This window comes from Erpetoichthys calabaricus, chromosome 11 (genome assembly GCF_900747795.2).
Source record: "Erpetoichthys calabaricus chromosome 11, fErpCal1.3, whole genome shotgun sequence".
NCBI lineage: Eukaryota > Metazoa > Chordata > Cladistia > Polypteriformes > Polypteridae > Erpetoichthys > Erpetoichthys calabaricus.
In genome coordinates this window covers 138938305-138961154 of record NC_041404.2, presented here as the reverse complement: position 1 = coordinate 138961154, position 22850 = coordinate 138938305, and the positions used below count along the sequence as shown (strand labels likewise).

Sequence of the window (22850 nt, the reverse complement as noted above, 5' to 3'; positions counted from 1 at the left end):
ACGGTGGCACAGTGGGTAGCGCTGCTACCTCGCGATTAGGAGACCCGGGTTCGCTTCCCGGGTCCTCCTTGTGTGGAGTTTGCATGTTCTCCTCATGTCTGTGTGGGTTTCCTCCCACAGTCCAAAGACATGCTGGTTAGGTGCACTGGTGATACTAAATTGTCCCGTGTGTGTGTGTGTGTGTGTGTGTGTGTGTGCGCCCTGCGGTGGGCTGGGATTGGCTCCAGCAGAGCCCCGTGACCCTGTAGCTAGGATATAGCAGGTTGGATAATGGCTGGATGTTTATAATATGTTTGATTATCTTTCCAGATGTATGTATCAAGTGTGTACTCTCTTGTGCTTTGTGGGTGGAACCCCCCCAGGAGGCGGGGCTACCATGACATCACTGCGGCTGGGACTGCCCTCAGTTTTTATGTTGAGCTCAAAGGCTACGCCCACACCACGACGTTTCTGTTAAGACTCACACATTTTAGTCTCCATTTTGGCCTTTCGTTAACAGCTGCCCTTCTCTGGTGGCTTTGTCATTCAAGCCAGAGGTTTAGACGGATCCTCTCTCTTGAACGGCATTTTGTTTTTTGGTGTATTGTTAAGGACTTTTTACAAACTATTTTGAACTTTTAAAAGCCAGGAGAGCCATTTTAGGCCTATGCAGGTCAAAGGCTGCCTGTGGAGTTTTGTCAGGCTGGTTACCTGGGGTGAGGCCAACTCCAGTTAGGAATGTGGACCACCCTCGCCTGGAACTGCTGGAGACAAACTCAAGCAATGGTGCAATGGAGGACAGGCTAAGACGAGAAGGGTCCAGCTGCAGTCAGGACAGTTTTAGGCTTCGGACATATCGGAGCACTTCAGACACTAGGAGGTCTATAAACTGATGCCCCCCGCTTCTGGAGCCCCTCCCCTGTTTCGCTGGTGACCTGACGCCCCTCATGATGATTTCAATTCCCTTTAGTTCCTGCACTCGAATGTGTATTCAGCGTTTATTAAACTTCTAAACTATCGAGGTCTCTCAGTTCTGTAGCTGATGCAGTTGTTTTGGTGTCATCATATATTAGAAACAAATGGAACAACATTTTATATTTTATAGAATACGTTTTATATCTGCGTTTGCCGTGTGTCATTCATGACACTGCACTATTTAATACGTCAGTTATACTCTGCACTCCACGGAGTGGTGGCTCTGTGGCTGAGGATCTACACTGGCAATCAGAAGGCCGACCCCATAGAAAAATGGGAAATGTGAAGGAGGAAGACAAAGAAGAAGAAGAAGAAATGATACGCTGCACTGAGCTACCATTACCACTACATATTCTTACAGACTCTGAATCGATTAAATCATAGAATTTGTGTAAACAGTCAAAATATGTAATACTACGAGCCGGACGTTTAGGAGCTCTTTAGAGTGCTGTCTTTGTGGTCCTCTCTGTGTATTCTTACTGGTGTACAGAATTGGAATATTTATATTGACGATGCGTTAATTGTGGTGGAGTTTATGAAGGACACACTCGCCCTCAGAAACATGAAGAGGTATAAAGTAGTCATTTGAGTTGCCCAACAAGACGATTACAAAATGTTAAGATCGTCTAAAGACAAAAGCTGGTCTCGCACGGACGCCGGAACTGGTAAATCCAGCTTGACACAAGGCGTGGAGCAGGCAGACTACGATGCGGGTAGGGGTCGGCCCGCCGTCATCTCCCACTTGTACGCATTTCGTCTCCCATTTTTTTTATTTTTTCTTCCAGCCTTCACGCAGATTTAACCGAACGCTCAAAGGCCGATTTCAGACTGCAGTTCTTATTTTTGTGTGCTGATTGACTGCAGTCGCCTCACTGAAGACCTGCGTATTCCCAAAATGGACAACCAGCGGCACTGCCAGTCACAACCATACGGGCCTCCTCCAGTAAGTTTGATCTGATTTTCCAAATTCCTGCACAGGTTTAAATCAATTTAGGGGTACAAGGACCTGGAGCAGCACTGGGCCAAATTGAGGGCCCAACCCGGGACAAGGTGCCAATTCATCAATTCCTGCTTTAGAATTACCGCATGGCTCTAACAGCGGGCACCTCGGTTTCCAGTCAGTGTAAGATTACTGCCATCACATCTCCATAGGGCACCAACCCACAGAGGACAATAGCCACACACCTGCTCCACCATCAGAAGACACTCGGGACCTCTGTGCCCCATTCGCGTCAAACACTGGGCAACACTGTGCCCTATCAGTGCTAGGCACCTCAAGCACTTACGTTTCAGCAGTAGGCATGTCTATGCGTGTTGTAATGACAGTGTGGCACACCAGGGAGGCAGGGATGGGAATGGATGGCACCAGAATTGCGGTCTAAAAGCTGGTGTTGATAACTTGAGTACCAAACCACCACCAATGCCTGGCCAGCACTAAGCACTGGGCACTTCTGGGCCCTACTGGCATTAGTGCTATCTGTAGCCCACCATCATCAGAATTGAGGGGACGGGTGTTTGGCTCTTTGTGCCCTTCTAGCACCTGACATCTGGCATCTCCATTGTGTTCAATTTTGTTTCCTGTCAGAACTGACAAAATGAGATGTTGGCACCTGCACTTGGAAAAGTCCTATGGTGTGCCCTACACATGATCAGGCATGGCATTATAGTGCCTCTTGCAGGTCAAGGAAAGGCATAAGGCGCCAGCCAGCCCCTGAGCTGGTAGCCACTGTCACCTGGCAATGATATGATTGCTGTTACAATGAATAGCACAACTGCGGTGGGCTGGCGCCCTGCCCGGGGTTTGTTTCCTGCCTTGCGCCCTGTGTTGACTGGGATTGGCTCCAGCAGACCCCCGTGACCCTGTAGTTAGGATATAGGGGGTTGGATAATGGATGGATGGATGGATGGATGAATAGCACGAGCCACATGAAAACACCCGAGGATTCGGCCAGTTTCCTTACCAACGTGCCAGCCAGCACATCCAGCACCATCAGGAAGTCGCCTGGCAGCGCTTCTTTGCCTCAAAATGAATGAATTGCGAGTTGAACGCCAGGCTATCGAGCCACAAAGGATGGCATCACAGCTTACAGTTAACAAAAGCAGCTTCATCCTCGCTAGGTGCCCGTATTGCAATAGGAGCGCCACCAATCGCACCAGTTACATTAGGAGAAGTGGGCACGGCTGTAGAGTGCCTTTTTATGATGACCTGTACACCGACGCCATACAGAAACTGAATGTAACGCCCTGTCATTCGCTTAAGGCTTCCAGCACAGCGGGCATAACGGAGCTGATGCTTGGCCGAGATATGTCTGACCTGTCTGCCCGTTCCCTCTGTTTGGTGACACTTTTGTGCGTACACAAGTTTTATAAATCTGACTTCCTGGTATTTTGTCCTTCTCTGTGCCATACCAGCTATATCCCTATTTTTGTGCCCTGTCAAAATCAAGGCACTAAGAACTCCCCATGCCCAATTTGCTGTCATTTTAGTGTAGCATTTGGTAGCCATGTGCCCCTGCTAGTACGAGTCCCTGGGCATCAGTGATTGGCACAGGGCATTTTGTGCACTCTTAACACTGCATTCAATATGTATGAGACCAAGGGCATCTCTATGCCTGGCCAGCACTGCCCACCTCTGGGCACTGAACAATTTCAGTGCTTTCTGTTCCGTGCCAGCATCAGATGTGGGGACCTGGTATTTTGGTCACTTGCGATGACACGGGCGGTCTCTGTGCCCTCATTAAACGTCAGACATATCTCCACATGTTCACACTAGGCATCCCTGTGCCCAGCTTGCTGGTAGTTGGTTGTACATAGGATTTAGCAGCCATACACCCTACCAGTACTACAGTAGACACTGGGCATCTCTGTGCTTTATCTTTTATTATTTGTCACTGCGCATTTTGTGCAGTTTTAATTAGCATACCATTACATCGGCATCACACTGCTCTGCCTTACTAGCACCAAACCCTGGGCTCCTCTGAGCCACATTGGCATTGGGCAGCGGGCATCTCTTTAACCAATTAGCATCTGATACAGGAACCTGGAATTTTCTTCACTGGTGACACTTGGGTGTCTTTGTGCCACACCAGCACTTTTACCCGTTTGTGTGCCCTGTCAGAATCAGACCCTAAGCATTCCTGTGCCCAATTTGCTATCACTTTATAGAGCATTTTGTATTCAAATGCCCTACCAGTACTAGACGCTGGGCATTTCTGTGCCATATCAGTATTTGTCACTGGGCATTTTGTGCATTTTTTTTTAGCATGGCACTCTTGTAGCACCAAACCTTGGGCTCCTCTATGCCACATCAGCATTAGGCGGTGGGCAATTTGGCGCACTTTCCACTTTGGGGATCTCTTTAGCCCATCAGCCTCTGATGCAGAAACCTGGGATTTTGCTCACTGGTGACGCTGGGTGTCTCGGTGGCACTTATGCCTATTTGTGTGCCCTGCCAGAATCAGACCCTAAGCACTCCTGTGCCCGGCTTGCACTCATTTGCTGGTACTTTTGTGCGCTTTTAGCACTGGTCTGGTCACCTGAGACTTGGGGCCTGGCAGAGTCGGATACTTGGCATTTCGTTACCCAATCAGCATCAGACACTTGTTACGTTGCCATGCACGAGCGGAATGAAGACTGACAGTGTGAAATGTCACCCCAGGATTGCCCAGCACCGACACGCGTCTAAACACACCCACCCGACTACTGCCCCGCTCCCGGGTGCAAGGTGAGGGCAGGGCACGCTACACCAGCAGACACGTGACGATCGCGAAAACAGACAGCCACTGCTGCCAGCCCCTGCGGCTCCCCGAGCCCCGCACCGCCCCGCGCAGTCACGCCACGCTCGGTACCTGGTGAAAGGGCTTCTCCATGGAGTCGGCAGGCCGCATACGTGCAGGCTGAAAGTGCCGGAGACCTTGACGGCCGCTTCTTGGACTTAACCGAGGGGCTTTGGGCTCGGCTTCTTCTCCAGACGACAACCGGAGGCGTGGACACGAGGAGGAGCGCAACAAAAAGCAGCCAAGAACTCGAACTCTGCTCACCCGAGCTCCGGCTTCTCCACTTCCTGGAACGGCTGACTTCTCCACGCTGGCAGCGACGTCGCTGCGTCGTTACCAGGCAACGACGCAACGCAACCAGGAAATGAACTGCAAGGGCGGGGTTTCAAATTGTAGTTGCACTTAACTCCCTTCTGGTTTACTAGGCGTCAATCGATCTGGGGCCGTACTCAGATTTATTAAAGTCGACATCTGAATTTAGGCAGCACTGCCGTTACATGCCCAGTCTGCCTTCATCCAAGTCGGAATGACAAGTGAGACCGTTGTGTTTTTTTTCCTGCTTTATCTGAGAGTTAGGGACAAGATGGCCATTGGAAAGAGTCAGATGTGAATGGTGGGCGTACTGGGCAGTGGCAGGTTGCTTAAGTGTTGAATAGAACTCAGCGTCCTTACACGCCGGACACAGGAGCGCGTGTTATGTCGCCAGTCATCGGTTGGGATGCTTCGTCCTTTCTTTTATTTCAATAAATCACTGACAGGAGTCGTGTCTCGTTTTTTTTCCCATTCAGCTTCCTTATTCTAGCCCCTCCCCTCTTCATCTTCTAGACGGGTCTCATTTGTAGTCCACGCCCTTAATCCCGCCCATCTGCGTTTTCTTTACCCACCTGTACGCCTCGTACTGGTGTCTGTGCATTGCCACGCCCCCATGGATACGCCCCTTCCCTAATTATACGATACTAGATGTCGCTTCACCTCAACGGCGTAGACATTTTAGAGGTTGCCGGCCTCGCACCTCGTCGAGACAAGGACCGCCCGGACTCACCGGTGTCAGTGTCGCGCTTCACAATGAACAGTCGGACGGTGAGGCTTCTCGCACGAGCCTCACCACCTGTCGGTTAAGTCGTAGATGTCTGTCGATTGATTCGGCGCTGCTCCGAAACAAGAGCGACTGGTGAGGGCGCCCGCTGGGTATAGCGTGACGTTAGTGGGGGGTAACGATGATTGATGGGCACTCTGTAAATCCATATGACTGAGTGGGTGGGTGAATGTGTGGGGATATAAGGGGCATGTGAGTGGCAGAGATTGATTGGCACTAATGGGGAGCAGTTAATGCCAGTTTACCGAGGTGCGTGCGGGTAGCAGATCTGATCTGACTGGTGGCGTTAATTTAAAGAAATGACTTTCACTGAGGGGCTGTTTGAGGGGCAGCTCTTACCCCTATGATGTGATTCTCACTGACTGATTAGAGGAGCATGTGAGTGCCATCTGTAAATCCTGAGGCGTGACTCTCGGATTAAGGGACACCTGTGGGACAGCTGTGCCACCAAGATAAGGTACATGTGGGTGGAAAATCAGATGGATTTTGGGACGTGACTTTCATTGAAGGACTCTGCCAATATGATGGAGTGCCAGCTGCAACTCTGACTGATTGGAAGAGTGTGCGACTTCCAGCTTTGAATCCTGAGGCGTGAGTCTCATGGATTAAGGGACACCCGAGAGGCCATTGTGCCACTATGATGAGGTGTTTGTGGGCAGCAGATGTGATTGGCAGTCCTCATTGATGGATGGTGCGTGACGGATAGCGCTGTCTGTATGATGGCATGCCAGTGGGTGACAACTGCAATTGTGAGAGTGAAGCTTGAGTTATTGGAGGACACCTGATGGCAGCTGTGCCAGTATAATTGGTGAATGTGGCTGGCAGCTTTGATTGGCAGGATGAATATTGAGGTGGCATATAAGTGGCAGCTCCCTCCATATAGCTGTGTGCCTGGGTGTGGCAGCTTTCATTGACAGGCTGAATGTTAGAGTGTAACCTGGAATGATGATGGGCAAGCGAGTGGCATAACTGCCTTGCGTGTGCCCCCCATCAGTCACATGCCACTCTATTCCCACTATTTGACTCATACAGATAGCCCATCTCACTGGCAGGGCTGCCCTCTGAGTGAAGGTGTGGTGATGGTCCCTTCATGTGGTGCCCATCAATGTCCATATACTTTGGCTGCATGTGTTTTGTGCCACAAGGGTACAAGTTATGCCCGGCTCAGTTTATGTGAGATGGCGTACGCGGGCAGTGGCTCCCATTATTTTATCCATCCACCTAACGTGCGACTCCGACTGGCGTTGTGTTTCAGCTTAGAACTTCATGAGCCAGCGTGCTGCAGGATGTGGCGCTTCATTTTGAACCCAGTGAGGCGGTGCCCCTGGATCACCAACGTCGCCCTGTATGGGTCCCTCTTTGCAGGGGGCGACTTGGTTCACCAGGGCTTCAGCAGGAGAGCCGACTTCAACTGGAGGCAGACCCGGAACGTGGCTGTGGTGGCCTTCACCTTCCATGCCAACTTCAACTACATGTGGATGCGATTTCTGGAGCGCAGCTTTCCAGGCCGGGCGGCCAGTGTGATCCTGAAGAAGGTCCTTCTGGATGTGACCGTGGGGGGCCCTCTGGCCATCAGCGCCTTTTACACAGGTGAGTCCAGCTCGGGCCTAAATGACCCTGCAGCCGAACGCTGGCATTGACTACAGGCTGAGGCGAGGTGACAAACAGACCCCCGGTGGTTCAAAGGGCCACTTAGCTGATCAGCCTGAGAAGAAACTTTGGACCTCCGGCCACCTGAAAATCCCACTGCTGTGCGTCAGCCCCAGTGAACCGCACTCACATGCCTGGAGGTCAAATAAACGAAAAAGCAAACTGACCGTGAACTCCGCAGAGCAAACAGCGTGTGCCACGTCCACTGGAGAACACTGACCCTGCCCGCCTCCTGACCGCAGGATTGGCACGGAGGTTAAGAGGATTTGGGCAACTCCATGGCCCTCAGGCAGTGGTCAAGGTGATCACAGTCAGGGCTACTGGTGCAGCTCCCTCAGCAAGGAATGGCACTGTGTGGGACAAACTCTTGGATGATTAGCCAGTCTTTGGTTTAATGGGCACCGATGACTTCCTGTGTGACCCTGAGTGAGTTGGGGGGACATGGAGGCAGTTGTGCTTTACTGGTAGAGCGCCCCCCAGAGGCCTGTACCTCACAATGACACGCTGAGTGCCCCTGTGACTCGAAGTCACTTTTAACGTCCCGTGCAGTCACGTTCTTACTTGATGTCTCCTCAGAAGAGCACACAGCTAACGATTTACACACAAGACGTGGACAGATGTGTTGGGACCCCCTCCACGAGAAACAAAGAAGAACCCACAATTGTTCGAAATGACTTGAAAATGACAAAAGTCGTCGGCAGCCATCATTGCTTATTTCGTATTTAGCAAAAGTCAGCCTTGGCTTGCGAGTTTTGATTGCACAGAATATTTCAAGTTGTAAACAACACAAATGACAATGGCGTCGGCCAGCAGGACGGGACCCTTCACCTCATATTTGGTGGCACAGTTTATATTCCTGGAGCCCCCTTATGAGATGTCTGCCCTTGTCCATGGGTCCTTTGGCCCCCTTCCACTGTCTTCCCGTGTGTGTCCAACCTGCACTACAACGGAGACCCCTATAGTGGGGTCCTGGTGCAAAGACCACCCATCACTCCTTGTGTGTCACTGAGTGACCCGCTGCAGGCGCACCGCTCCAGTCCAGCGCCCCCTGGAGGACTTCAAGGCCCAACGTTGTGGGTTCAGTTCCCCTCCAGTGGCTCCCCGCTCAGACTGCACATCAATAGACGCGATTGAACTGCAGCTGTGAAGAGCCCCCTGGTTCAGAGGTCTCCCCGGACTCTGGGTGACACCAAGTGGGTCATTTCACCTGTCAGGGTTCACAGCGTACAGCCACAGGGACCTCTGTACTGCACTGGTGAAGCGCCCCCTTGTGACAAATAAAGCACAAAGCCCCCTTTTGACACTTTGCATCAGACCGCTCAACCCCCTGTATTGCACCAGTGAGACCCCTACAGTGGTTAATGGTTCAAAGGCCACCATTTTCTTGCTGTGTGACCCCCTGAGTGAGTCATTTCACCTGCTAGACTCCATATTGCAGAAATCCAGACAAAGTTGGCCCCCTTGTGAACGTTAAAGCCCAAAGTTGTGGGTTCATCCCCCTCCACGGACTCCCTCTGTGACCACGTGGGGGTCATTCTGCTTACTGGAGCTTTGCAGTGTACAGCAATGGAGACAGTTGTACTGTGCTGGTAAAGCCAATCATTGAGAGGTCACCTTAGATAAGTCATTTCAACTGCGGCAGTGCACCACTGGCAGTATGGCGCCCCCTAGGGTGGAGGCCGTTTCACCTTGCAGAGCTTGCTCAGTACAACAATGGAGCCCGCTTCACTGTGCCGCTATAGCGCCCTCTAGTGGTCTGTTCAGCACAAAGTCTGGTGCAGGAGTCTTCATTCACCTTGTGAGCAACAACCAGTGAGGCGCCCTCTAGTGGCATAAACGGCACAAGGCACCTGGTCATTAACTCGCACTGACTGAGCCATTTCACCTATTAGAGCTCACACAGTACAAGAATGGAGACAACTGTGCTGCACCATTAAAGCGCCCACTAGTGGCCATTAAGACACAAAGTTACTGGTTCAAGGTTGTGGCACCGAGTGAGTCATTTCACCCTCTAGAGCTCACATTGTGGAAAAGGGAAGATAACGGAACTGCAGCAGTAAAGCGCCCCCTAGGGGCTCATACAGCACAAAGTAAATAGTTCAGGGGTCTCCTTGACTCTTTGTGTGAGACCCAGTGAGTCAGTCCACCTGATTGGAGTCACAGCGTACAAGAATGGAGACAACTGTACTGCACCTCCAAAACGCCCCCTAGTGACCATCAAGGCACAAAGTAACTGGACCAGCGGTCTGCATTGTCTCATTGTGTGACACCAAGTGAGTCACTTCACCTGGCAGAGCTCACACTGTACAACAATGGAGGTGACTGTACCGTACCAAAAATGCCCCCCCTAGTGGCCTGTACAACACAAAGTTCCTGGTGCAAAGCCCACCATTCACCCCTGGTGTGGTCAAAAATCCATAACTTCTTCGCCTCCCTCTGCTCAATTCACGTGACAGTACGACTCCTGCTGTGTAAAGGCGCTATATATAAAGTAAGTTTTGTGACCCCTGAGTCAGTCCCTTCACCTGAAGGGGCTCACAGTGTCGAATTTTAAACTTATGGGCAGGACAAAGTGGCGGTTTGTCCACCTTGAGTGAACTGAGCAACTGAAGGAAGCCCCTCGTGTGTGAAAGCGACCCGAGAGGGGGGACGTGTTTGACCTTGGGCTGCGACTCCTGGAGATGTTGATTTAGTTTTATTCATTTTTGTAGTTTCTGAAAAGCCATCAATCAAACAGCCCCCCCTTTATTACAGACGTATCCCCCTCGTCCACTTTTGGTTGGTCACTTGATCTTTATTCTGGTTTCAGGGGTCAGCCTGATGGAAGGTAAGAAGGACCCTCTTCAGGATTGCCAGGAGAAATTCTGGAATACGTACAAGGTAAGGCGCTATATACCTGAGCTGTAGGCATTGCCACCACATCTCAGTAAGAAGGCCATGGCCAGCACTCTAGTGGGCTCCATGGACGTTCACGCTGACATTTGTTTAGAGATGCTGTGGCTGTGTGGGATGGCCGTCTCTGCCCGGTCATCTGCTGACCACTCTATTCGTTTCTTTTTTTTTTTTCAGACTGGTTTCATGTACTGGCCGTTCATGCAGGTAAGAAGAGACAACACCAGTGGCTGTCTTGCTTGATGGTTCCCTTCTGGTCGGCTTGGTGTCACTCTTGTGTTTGAATGTCTGTGGACATCCTGGGCACAACAGAGGCGAGGAGTTTTGATGGGGCTTGTCTTCTGTGTGCCCACCAACGATGAGTGACATGAAGGATCGAAACAGGGGGAGGAATGGAAAGGAGGGTCAGGGCCATGTGCTGGTAAAAGGCTTGGGGGGCTCGTGTTTCTGGTGGCTCTGTTGACTGCGTCATATCAAGAAGAAGCAGAATAAGAGCCGGATAGAGGCAGGCAATAGAGGGCTGGGCACCCAAAGGATGACCCACTGGGCCTCCCCAACCTGGCAGAGTCATTTTACACTTTTGTGTTCCAGTCGTTTCAGTTATTTTTTTTCTTTTCCCCCTCATCAAACAACGCTGAGGACCCCAGAATGACAAAGTGAGGACAGGAGTTCAGACATTTGGGCAAATTTACTAAAAATGAAACAAGTGACATCTCACAAAACTCGGCACTTTGGCAGCCGGGACTCCTCTTGGGTTTGACCCCCCAGGCTTCACACATTTGGATTTGCAACGTTTCCTGGCCTTCTCTAACCACACCCCCCCCAGCCACCCACCAAGAGCTGACGACTGTTTCCAAGTTTCTCCAGAGATGTTGGGTTGGAGTCCAGTAAGAAGCCGTCCCCGAGTTGTTCCTCAGCCAACCCTGCGTTGTCACTGCTTTGTGACCCTTTGGCCCAATCTAAGGTCTCCATTAAGGAACCCCCTGGTGTCTCTCAGCCCCAAATAGTCTCCCGGTCCTTGATGCCACCATCACCATGGTCTTCCATTGGAACAGAATTGCTCGGGTGACAAACGGTGACGCTAATCTTTGGGAATCTCGTTCCTCACAGTCTGAGGGACCTTCAGGTGCCCTTTTGGCAAACTCCAAGGGGGCGTCCGTGTGTCCTGAAGTGAGGAGAGGCATCTGTCTGGCCACTTTTTGAGGAGACCACCAGCACCGCGACACTCCGCTGATCTGGGCTTTAGGGCAGTTTCTCCCATCTTCACCCTGATCCTCTGGAGCTCAACCAGAGTGACTACCAGGTTCTAGGTCACCCCTCTTGCCAAGGCCCTTCTCTCACCTGATCACTCAGTTTGACTGGATGGCCAGCTCTTGGCTTGGTTGGTCCAAACATCTTACATTTAAGAATTGAGGAGGCCGCTGTGCTCTTGGAAGCCTTCAGTGCAGTAGTCTTCCTCAGATCTTCACCTCCACACAATCCCATCTCTAAGCTCTGACGGCCATTCCTTGGATCTCCTGGCTTGGTCATTGTCACCTGTGGATCTTCTCGTTATCCTGTCATCTGTTGAGCACCCTTGGGTGTCCTTCACTGACAATGCAGCTAGGGTCTCTCGGTCTTGAAGATTCACTCTGCACAACATCCTTTAGATCAGCCCGGAGTATGCAGCACAGCTCCAGGTCCAGGCTTTGGTCTCATCACATCTGGGCTGCTGCAGGTCTATACTGCCAGGACCACTGGCATGTGTCACCAAGCCACTGCAGATGATTCAACATGCAAAGGCACGTCTGGTGTTCAATGTGTCCCTCCTCTTTTCAGATCACTGCATGGTCTCCCTTAAGTTCAAATCCTTGATGCTCAATGAGTCAGCACCTATAGACATGGAGACCCTCGTGAGGTCCACTCAGTTGAGCTGATGAATGATGTCTGGTGATGGCACCTCTGTATGACATCAAATCTCAGGCCAGACTTCTTTACTGGGTAACTCCTAGCGGGTGGAACGAGTTTCCCATCTCTATTTGAATTTCAGACTCCCATGACAGGCTGGCACTTCGTAATTTGTGATAGACACCTCAGAACATGAGGACTGTCAGCAGGGCCGCAATCAGACCAAGTAACACATAACTATAAGATGACTTTGGGGAAAAGACACCCCAGCCAGCCATGCCCAGAGTCCACATGGCAGACTGGCACTTCATAATTTGTGACGGGCACCTCAGAACATGAGGACTGTCAACAGGGCCTCGGCCAGATGGTGTCCTGGAGCTCCACAGTAAAGTAGGAGAGCAAAACGACTTCTGCGTTACTCCAGACCTCAATGGGCGAGTTCACCATTAAGACAAATCATGCAAGGAAAGTCTAGCCAGCCATGCCAGAATTTACCAAGTGCCAGTCTGCCATTTAATTTGTGACAGTAGTATCAGAACATGAGGACTGTCAGCAGGGCCACCATCAGACCAAGTAACACATAACTATAAGATGACTTTGGGGGAAAAGACACCCCAGCCAGTCACAGCAGAGTCCGCATGGCAGACTGGCACATTGTAACTTGCAAGAAACACTTCACAATATAAGGATTTGCCAGCAGAGGCTCGGCCATACCAGGTAACACAGTGTCCCAGCAGAAGTTAGGCAAGTACAGTCTGGCCGGTTGTGCCCGAGTCTAAATGGCCAAGTGGCATTTTGTAATTTGTGACAGTTCCACCAGAGCTCAATGGGTGAGCTCCATGATAAGACTAATTGGGAAGTGAAATGCCATCCAGTGAAGCCAGACTCCTTTTTCTGGGTACCTCCTAGCGGGTGGAACGATGGAACGAGCTGCCTACCTCTATTTGCACTTCAGACTCCCCCAGTGGCGCCTGAAGCCCCTCTTGTGCCGTGAATTTATCTACCGGATGACCTCATGAGTTGTAACTCACAGGTATTTTGTCCCGAGCTCTTCACTCCCGGTGATCGGTCCCCTCCTGTCACACAGTCCCCAAGACTGACGTTTACTCCATCTTGTCCAGTTTTGTAAGTCGCTTTTGCTAAGCCAATAAATGCATCGAGTGCTGCGACTGTGGCGCCCCTAGTGGCCTGCCTCAGGTCTGAACAGCCCCCATGCCCGGGTGGTCTCACTCCTCCCCTTCCTTCTCCTTCTGTCTTTCTGCAGACTCTGAATTTCCTGCTCGTCCCCCTTTACCTGCGCACCATGTTCACCGGCTGTGCCGTCTTTCTCTGGGCGACGTTCCTCTGCTTCTCGCGGCAGAGCGGCGACGGGACAGTGGCAGCCGCCTTCTCGTGGATGAAGTCGCGGAGAGAAGTGCCCCGTGTGTCGGCTGGGAAAGACGAAAAGTAAGGAAGAGGAAGAGCTGGCGAGCAAGAGGAGGAGAAGTGGGCGCCTTTTCAACTCTGACGACTGACCTGGCTGGATGCCGTTTTTTTTTTTATTTGATTTTTCAGAGTTATTTACCTTTTCTTTTTTTGGGGGTACACACTGGCGTGGCACACACTGATACCCTTTACGATGCCGACAAAGTCACAGAGTGGCAGCACTCGACAACGAGAGGACTGTGAGCAGGGCCGAGTAACAGAGACTCCGAGTTAAGTGGTAGACAAAAAGGGTTCTGAGTTACGCCAGACCCCGGTGGGTGAGCTTGGCAGCAGGATGAATCAGGAAGCAAAATTCCTGCCAGTCGTGCCAGGGCCTGAATGGCAGACAGCAGGTTTGCAGGATGTGTCACGTCGCAACAAGAGGACTGGGAGCAGGGCCTCCGTTTGGCCATACCAGGTAACACCGCTCCACTGTAAATGTGGGACTGTTAAGATGAATCGGGCAGGTACATTCAAGCCAGTCATGCCAGAGTCAAAATGGCAGACTGGCACTTTGTAACTTGCAATAAACACTTCACAACGTGAGGAGGGTCAGCGGGGCCTGGGCCAGACTGTGGCTAAGTGGGAGACAAAAAGGCTTCTGCATTATGCCGGACCCCAGTGGGTGAGCTTGGCAGTAGGATGAATCAGGAAGTGAAATTCCTGCCAGTCGTGCCAAGGCCTGAATGGCAGACAGCTGGTTTGCAATATGAGTCACGTCACAACAAGAGGAATGTGAGCAGGGCCTTCTAATTGAACTCCACAGTGCTCAGAGGTCAAATGGCCAGCTCAATAAACAGACCAAACAGGAAGTGACATCACAGCCAGTCATGCCAAAGCCCAGCTGGCACACTGAGGTTTTTGTTACCTGAGGCACTTTACAACTTGAGGACTGTCAACAGGGCCTCGGCCATACCGGGTGACACAGTATCACGGTAAAGTGGGACTGTAAGGTGACTCAAGAAAAGACACCCCAGCCAGCCATGCCCAGAGTCTACAAAGCAGACTGGCACTTCATAGTTTGTGACAGGCACCTCAGAACATGAGGACTGTCAGCAGGGCCTCGGCCAGATGGTGTCCTGGAGCTCCACGGTAAAGTAGGAGAGCAAAACGACTTCTGTGTTACTCCAGACCTCAATCAATGAGCGAGTTCACCATTAAGACAAATCATGCAAGGAAAGTCTAGCCAGCCATGCCAGAGTTTACCAAGTGCCAGTCTGCCATTTAATTCGTGACAATAGTATCAGAACATGAGGACTGTCAGCAGGGCTGCGATCAGACCAGGTAACACATAACTATAAAATGACTTTGGGGAAAAGACACCCCAGCCAGACACAGCAGAGTCCGCATGGCAGACTGGCACTTTGTAACTTGCAATAAACACTTCACAATATGAGGACTGCCAGCAGGGCCTTGGCCATACCAAGTAACGCAGCGTCCCAGCAGAAGTCAGGCAAGTACAGTCTAGCCGGCTGTGCCCGAGTCTAAATGCCCAAGTGGCATTTTGTAATTTGTGATATGGGTGAGCCCCATGATCAGACTAATTGGGAAGGGAAATGCCAGCCAGTGAAGCCAGACTCCAAGTGGCACACTGGCACAGACACTGTAGAACTTGAGGACTATGAGTAGGGGCTCGGCCTGCCTGAGCAATGGTGCGCCACCGTACAGTGGGAGATACAAAGGGGCAGCTCTCCAACTGTTTAGGCACAACTGTAATGTAGTAGCTGTAAATGGGGGGTCCACTTTGGAAAGACGCTATATAACAGACAGAGTAACTCTGGGCGAGTCACTTCAGGTACCGTCCTGATTTAGAAATATTGCGACAGCTTCCTAACCCGTGTAAGAGACCCTCGGTCAGTTTTCACTATGTAAAGGCGCTATAATTCCCCTCTACTCTGTCCTTTATCTGCTGTTCCTCCGCTCAGAGCTGCCTTTACCTTTGTTCTCGTTTGTTGATTTTGATTTTTGCCGTGCTGATGTATTGTGATCTGATTTGCTCCTAATGGCGGTACGTGCTGTTAATGGCACTATAGACAATTCAGATTGATTGACGTCACCTGCCAAACCTCAAACTGTGCCGCTCCTGTCAGGACCGTTTTTAGGCACAGGCAAACTAGGCAACCGCCTAGGGCCCCCACTGCCAAGGGGGCCCTGCTGGGCGCTTTTTTTTTAACCAAATAGCCTACAACTTACAGGTCCATATATTTCAGAAGTACAAATTTTCTCTGGTGGCGGAATTATCAATATGGTTACGCGCAAGCAAAGAGGAAACAGTGAGGACGACAGGCAGAATGGAGGTGATGGAGTGGTGGGCGGAGCCCCAGTGGGAGGGCGGAGCCCCAGTGGGAGGGCGGGGCCCCAGTGGGAGGGCACCGATCATCCACCTCACCAGCCTCCAGGCGTCTGCGCAACAAATCGATGACGCTATAAATAGTACGGAAGCTGGGAAGATCAAAACCATTCCACAAAGCGACTCGACAGTAGGTGGTGTGGTCCGTCCCTCCGTCTGCTCGGCTATAATTATACATGGAGGCTCTCTTTTCCGTCGACTAGTCGCATTATCATTAGTCTGTGTATACATGTCTGGCACTAATATAATCAAGAACACTGGTCTATGGTCTACTGGACCATCAGTATTTTTGTATGTACAAGTGAGTAATCATTAGCTAATAACGCAACTTGATTTTGTCCTCCCTGTTTGAAAATGAAGCGAGCTCATCAGTCTGGTGCTGCTAAACGTAAGAACAAAGCCGCTGAACAGGCGCATGAAGGTTCTAGCCTTAACACTAGTGGCAGGGACATAAATCTCTCGTCTGAGGTCCATTTTGCAACTTCATAATTCACTTTTATCCTCAGCTCTGGGGGCCATGCCTAGGGCCCCCAAAAACCTAAGAGCGGCCATGCTCCTGTGCAGGACACTTGCGCGATGGTCACTGCGGACTGGCGCTACATGAAGTGTGGGTTCTATTCAATAAGGGCGCGCACAAAAAGGCGATCTTCAAAAGGGCGACCTCAATTGAGCGCCGAATAAATGCGCGCGCAAATAAAGGAGCGCTTCAAAAGGATGACTTTAGGAGCGAATTAAATTAATTGTCCTTGATTATGCTAATAGACCGCATCTCGAATATCTACGTGGCATTGCACATAATCTACAGCTTCAAGTGTAACTTGCTTTCACCTTTTTATACATTCAGTCATTGCCTTAATCTAATTTTCTGTAATTTTGAAAACACGAAATATAGAGAGCTTTAGAAATAGTTCGTTAGAAGTTCATGCATTAATTAATTGGATGTTTTAATATTCTTGCTTTCGCCTTTTTATACGTTCAATCATTGCCTTTATGTAATAAATTTTCTGTAATTTTGTTGCGTTTACCTTTATTCGCTGCGCCCAATTGACGTCACCCTTTTGAAGCGCTCCTTTATTTATGCGCGCAGTTATTCGGCGCTCAATTGAGGTCGCCCTTTTGAAGGTCGCCTTTATGTGCGCGCCCTTATTGACGGATACCTGAAGGGTGTTTGTCAGACCTGTTCGTCCTTTCACCGGGAACATCGCACTTCTCTTTACACTTTGGGTTCGCCTGCCAGTTTAGTGGATTAAAAACGCCGAATTTCTGTAAAAACTTCAAATGAGTAGCTGAGGCACCATTAATGAATTGAGAAGTGAAAATGCGTGGCCAGCTTTGCAGAAGAGCCAAGAATGTGCGTCAGGTTAACATGAAGGGGTGTGGGGGGGGGTGGGGGGGGGGGGGGGGGGGGCGGGGAGGGGGGGGGGGGGGGGGGGGAGGGGGGGGGTGAAAGTGTCCGAGTCTTTGTCATTTTGGGATTTAGATTTCCGATTGTGAGTCAGATTGTAACTTGAAGTCCCAGGACGGGAATGAATGACAGCTTCCGGTGTGGCTGATTAAAACTGTCACTGACTGAATAAAAGTGTCACTGGCTGAGCGCGTTTGTCCAGTTAAGTGTTGAGCTTTGTATTAATGGGCTCGGCGCCGAGTCCAAACACCACGTCTCCATGCGGCGTCCCGACCAGTGACGACTCCTGCCTTGCGTCCATTTAGGTGTGCCGCCATTCATTTTAATTAAGCGGGCACTTCTTAATGGAAGACCAGATGTTCTGCGTTTCACAGTCAGCTTTTGCCATGCACGCTATTAAGAAATCGCTCACTGCATCTAAGATCATCTCGAAGGAGACGAGACCTGCAGAAGGGGGAGAAAACGAAGAATGACGCGACTTCAACGGACACATGGCCACTAGATGGCACTGTTCACCATAGGAGGCCCTCAGCGAAGGCGACAGCGAGTACATCCGTGCGCCTGCGCGCTGCTCCTCCAAATCTCTTGTTTGCGCCTTCAGAAATTCCCATTTGTTTTCTAGAGGGGCTTTAAAATTTTAGAGGGGACCCCAGCATGCAAAGGGGCACAAAATCGCAGGGCATTCTCGGACTGGGGACACGTATGAATAACACGTCTCCTTCATGGGTAATTATTATCTCATTTATTTATAAAACGCACGTATCTGCCTGATATTTTCTAACAGTTGGTGCACTTATTTGCGCGGGCTGTCTGTTGTGTCGGATCAGCAGCCTTGGAGGCTGAAATAAAACGGGAGGAAACTCAAAAAAACACTTGGAGAATGTTCGCGACATTGAAACTGAAGCCAGCGCCATCCCGGACTACTAAGGAGCTAAGAAGTCCCCTGAAGGAGAAGAGGGGGTCCTGGTGAAGAGGAGGACACACAGCGAGTGCTGAAGAAAAAGCTGAGTGAAGGAAAAGATGCTTACAAAGTTAAAAAGAAGACAAACTCACCCAGAATAACATGAAGGATGTCTGGGATGGACTGGGCAAGCCAGGGCTCAAGTGTTAGAAGGGCATGTGGACAACAAGCTAACTCCCTGACCCAGGCTTCTTCCAGTGGCCAGTCTCCCCTCACCATCAACAACTCCTATCATGGCCAGTGACGAGTCCACCTCAGACCATCAATATAGACTGTCGATAAGTGAAGACCAAGCGAGGAGATCACTGAGGAAGCTACACAGAGGAACAGCTGAGTGACCAGATGGAGTCACGTCCTCGAGTTCTTAAGGTCTGTGCAGACCAGCTGGGTGGCATCTCCTGTCACCAAGGCTGCAGGAAGTGGCGCTGTTGTGGAACTCACCCTGCATTGTAAGGTGGGCACTTCTTCACCTAATGACGACAGACCAGAACATCTCACATCATGAAGACTGGTGAGAGGCTAGTCCTGGACTATATGAGTCCTCTTGTGGTAGACCACCTGGACCCACTGCTGTCTGCCTATCGGACAAAGATTGGAGGAGAGGATGCAACTGTCTGTCTGCTCCACAAGGCTGGACAATCCAGTTATCCCTGTTAAGGGTCAACTCAGAGATCTGCAGATGGGTGAGCCTGTGCTGTCCTGGATGATAGGACTGACTGTCTGTCTGACCAGAAGACCACCATTTGTGAGACTCAAGGACTGTGTGAGCAACACTGGATCACTACAGGGAACAGGCCTGTCACCTTTACTCTTCACTGCCTTGGACTAGAAATATAACAGCAGGTCAGGTCACTGGTAGGAATTCTCAGGTGATTCTGCACTTATGGGGGGCTATCCATGAGGGGCATGAGACAAAGGAGAGCAGTCAGGAGGAGAACTTTGGGAATCGTCTGCAACTCAACATCAGCAAAACCAAGAAACTGTCACAGCAAAGAGCCTCTGTGTCTGGTGACCATTCAGGGAGGTGGTGCACTTCTAGAAGTTCTTGGGGGTCCTCGTTAATGACATGCTGGACTGTAACACAGAGAAACGATCGGAGGAAGGGCAGAGCAGACTTTTCCTCCTTAGGAGACTGCGTTCCTCTAATGTGTGCTGTGCTGGTGACATCACTCCAGGAGAGACCTGCCAAACAAACACAGGGCAGGCTCAGTTGGGTTCTGGGTCACACTCCGGACCCCCTGGAGGTCGCATGAAGACAGAACTGAGCGCCATTATGAACAAAGCTGCACATCCTCTGTCTGACACACCAACACTGAGGACTTTCAGGCAACGAGTCATTCAGCACAAGTGTGTGTCAGGATACGAGACTGGGGGTCTTTTATACCAAACAATACACCTGTATAGCGCCTTACTGGACCGCCAAGTCAGACGTTTTGTTTGTGTTTAGCCATTCTGGTGTTAGTTCAGATCAAGGTGTGTGTGCGCATGCGTGTATTTATTTATTCATCTAATGAACTTCTGTAAAAAAAGGCGGATTTCCCCCCTGGGGACGAACGAAGTTCTATCTGCCATTTACGACCCCTGGTGATGCAGACGCACAAACCACCGCGCTGCACTTTATGGTTAATCTGAGGAGTTACACAAACGAGAAGATCACAAAAGTGACTTTGCCTGGCAGGTCCTCGCGGAGTGGCGGCTTTGTGGGTCCACTCAGTCGGGGGTCCAACAGGCGGCCGATGACTTTATGCGTCCTCTGCTGCATAACAGGCGCTTGAACCCCCCGGGGCATCTCGAGACCTGGAGAGCGTTTAACGTCCTAAAAACCGACCGGAGCAGCGAGTCTATGTGGGCATCAGAGGACCAAAGGGAGGACAGCCATGAAGAAGACCCCGAGAGCCCGCATAGCGCAACACTGAAGGCCATGCGACGAGGAGTCAAAACGCTGAGCCGGCCGAAGTCGAGCAAACGCAGGACCCCCTGAGCCCCCACCCCCGAAATGATTTGCATTTTACTTGCGTTTATTTTCGCATGGCGGGTTCTCCCATCTATCGTTAGTTTTTATCACCCCTGTGGTTTTTTTTTTTTTTGTTAACCCATCTACTATTTTTTCTCACCCATGTCACTCGAGGGGCTTCGTAATCTTTCTCGTTGATGTCCTCCCTTCAGACGCTTTTCAGACCTGCAACGTCAGCGAAACGTGCAGCTCTCCTTCAATCCAACATCAGGATATTTGTAACCCACGAGTCATACAGAGTAGAGTATCGTGTCCTGCTAAGTAAGGATATAGCGCTATATAGATGTAATGAATTATTATTATTATATGGGGGGCTTTGGTAGGTGGGCATCAAAAATGCGCCTACAGCCTTCAGTGGCCGTTCTGTGGCGTGGCTTCAGTCTGGCAGGCCAGCACAAGGATGGACGACCACCAGCGCGGCTCCCTCACGCGTCCACGGGATCGACTTAGTGTCCTGGTTACGTTTTATTGACTGTACAAGGTGGTCCACGCGAACACCTCGGGAAACACGCAGAAGGTGGTGGTGCAGCTAGGAGTCTAATGTTGAGCCTTTTTATTTCTACTACATGCTCACTTTAAAAACAATTGTTTTGGGCCAACAAAAAAAATTTAACGCAACCCTCTGCATCAAACTTTTTGAGTTACTACGACCTCTGGTTAAAATTACGTAGAACCAACCCACAACACTGAGTAACTGGAAAAGGTTTTTCCTTTGGATCTGAAATTACTTTTAAGTACCATCCATCCATCCATTTTCCAACCCGCTGAATCCGAACACAGGGTCACGTGAGTCTGCTGGAGCCAATCCCAGCCAACACAGGGCACAAGGCAGGAACCAATCCCAGGCAGGGTGCCAACCCACCGCAGGACACACACAAACACACCAAGCACACACCAAGCACACACTAGGGCCAATTTAGAAACGCCAATCCACCTAACCTGCATGTCTTTGGACTGTGGGAGGAAACCCACGCAGACACGGGGAGAACATGCAAACTTCACGCAGCGAACCCAGGTCCCCAGATCTCCCAACTGCGAGGCAGCAGTGCTACCCACTGCGCCACCATGCCGCCCCTTTTAAGTACCATCTACTTAAAAAAATATTGGATACACACAACTTTTTAAATTCACTGCACATAAAAATTAAGTTGTCCCAATTAATTTATGTTACATTTTTAAAGACACTTTTAAGTTCTAAATACTTAATTACAGTATTAATATATTTTAAAGTTGTGATGATGTAAAAAATGAAGTTGGTGTAATTGGTGTTTTCTGCCTATTATTTTAAGCTTTATCAAGTTTAATTACTTATTAAATTATTAAAACTACAGCCACTTAAAGAATTAAAGTGTTGCAAAATTTACTTTTTTTACTTACATTTTTCAACATCTTTAAAAAATTTTGTCTAACAAATAGCCATAATACAGCAGCAAAAATATAGGCCTCAATGTAATATCCATCCATCCATTTTCCAACCCGCTGAATCCGAACACAGGGTCACGGGGGTCTGCTGGAGCCAATCCCAGGGCACAAGGCAGGAACCAATCCCGGGCAGGGTGCCAACCCACCGCAGGACACACACAAACACACCAGGGCCAATTTAGAAACGCCAATCCACCTAACCTGCATGTCTTTGGACTGTGGGAGGAAACCCACGCAGACACGGGGAGAACATGCAAACTTCACGCAGCGAACCCAGGTCCCCAGGTCTCCCAACTGTGAGGCAGCAGCGCTACCCACTGCGCCACCGTGCTGCCCTCAATGTAATATTCAATTGCCAAATATGTCAAACCTGACTTCTATTGCAAGATGCAAAAACATTTTCCATTACAGCTTCGGAGTATACTCTAAACCTTACAACTGGAAAATAATTAAAGTCAAAGAAAGATTATTACAATTAATGAAGTATCTTCTCAATATGCCATCAGGCTTACATCCAGTAAAGCAATACTGCGTCTAAAAGCCTTAACCAACATAGAAACGCACGTGAGAAATCATTAGCGGCTGGAACAAAAAAGTAATGTTGAGAAAATATGGCAAGATGGACGGAACTAAATTTCACTAGAGCTAGTCAACCTGTTATGCAAAATAAGTAAATGCTATTTACTATATTAGAGCAATGTAAAAAATTATTAGCTTGAAATTGATCCTGTGTCACTAAATCTCCGTTCTATCGCTCACCGTAGTTGCTTTCTTCACTTGCAGTATGGCGTTACGATTTTGCCACAGCATGATAAGTGGGAGGAGTTTCACACTCATGAAGCGGAGAAATTAAGTAGCCATAGCGTTAGATTACGTTAGACGAACTTAAATTTTGTCTTTCAATAAATGAAAAAAAGAATTTGAGTTTAGATTACTTGCAAGTCTAAGCTAAAGTTTGTACTAATATAATTCTTTCACG

General features: G+C 49.9%; 2 protein-coding genes across 5 annotated transcripts in view; one reads left to right on the top strand and one right to left on the bottom strand.

Annotated features, from left to right (window-relative positions):
* Window positions 1-5863, bottom strand: part of pdxdc1 (pyridoxal-dependent decarboxylase domain containing 1) — a 38959-nt gene extending 33096 nt beyond the window's left edge. Inside the window, exon 1 of one of the 3 annotated variants that reach the window (XM_051933802.1) lies at window positions 5773-5863. Coding sequence is in view for 2 of the 3 variants with exons in the window: in XM_028814100.2 (XP_028669933.1) it covers window positions 4803-4841 (39 nt within the window). In the remaining variant the exon portion in view is untranslated. Of the gene's footprint in view, window positions 1-4802; window positions 5055-5772 lie in introns of those variants that run through there. The other 2 variants (XM_028814100.2, XM_028814099.2) reach the window with 2 other exon arrangements.
* mpv17l (MPV17 mitochondrial membrane protein like) lies at window positions 5769-17397 on the top strand. Of its 2 annotated transcripts, XR_007936249.1 has the most exons (6): window positions 5769-5901; window positions 7082-7416; window positions 10286-10356; window positions 10546-10575; window positions 13520-16024; window positions 16063-17397. XR_007936249.1 is itself a non-coding variant. In XM_028814098.2 (5 exons), the coding sequence occupies exons 2-5, from the start codon at window positions 7113-7115 to the stop codon at window positions 13703-13705; spliced, it is 591 nt and encodes a 196-aa protein (XP_028669931.1). In that variant the 5' UTR covers window positions 5769-5901; window positions 7082-7112; the 3' UTR covers window positions 13706-17397. The 2 variants fall into 2 exon arrangements, 1 of the variants encoding a protein (XP_028669931.1); XM_028814098.2 differs by having other exon boundaries at window positions 13520-17397.
* Window positions 17398-22850: the final 5453 nt, after the last annotated feature.

Coding starts and splice junctions, on each gene's coding strand:
- mpv17l (XM_028814098.2), top strand. CDS start 7,113: ATGTGGCGCTTCATTTTGAACCCAGTGAGGCGGTGCCCCTGGATCACC. Junction 7,417..10,285: donor CATCAGCGCCTTTTACACAG/GTGAGTCCAGCT, acceptor TTCTGGTTTCAG/GGGTCAGCCTGATGGAAGGT. Junction 10,357..10,545: donor AATTCTGGAATACGTACAAG/GTAAGGCGCTAT, acceptor TTTTTTTTTCAG/ACTGGTTTCATGTACTGGCC.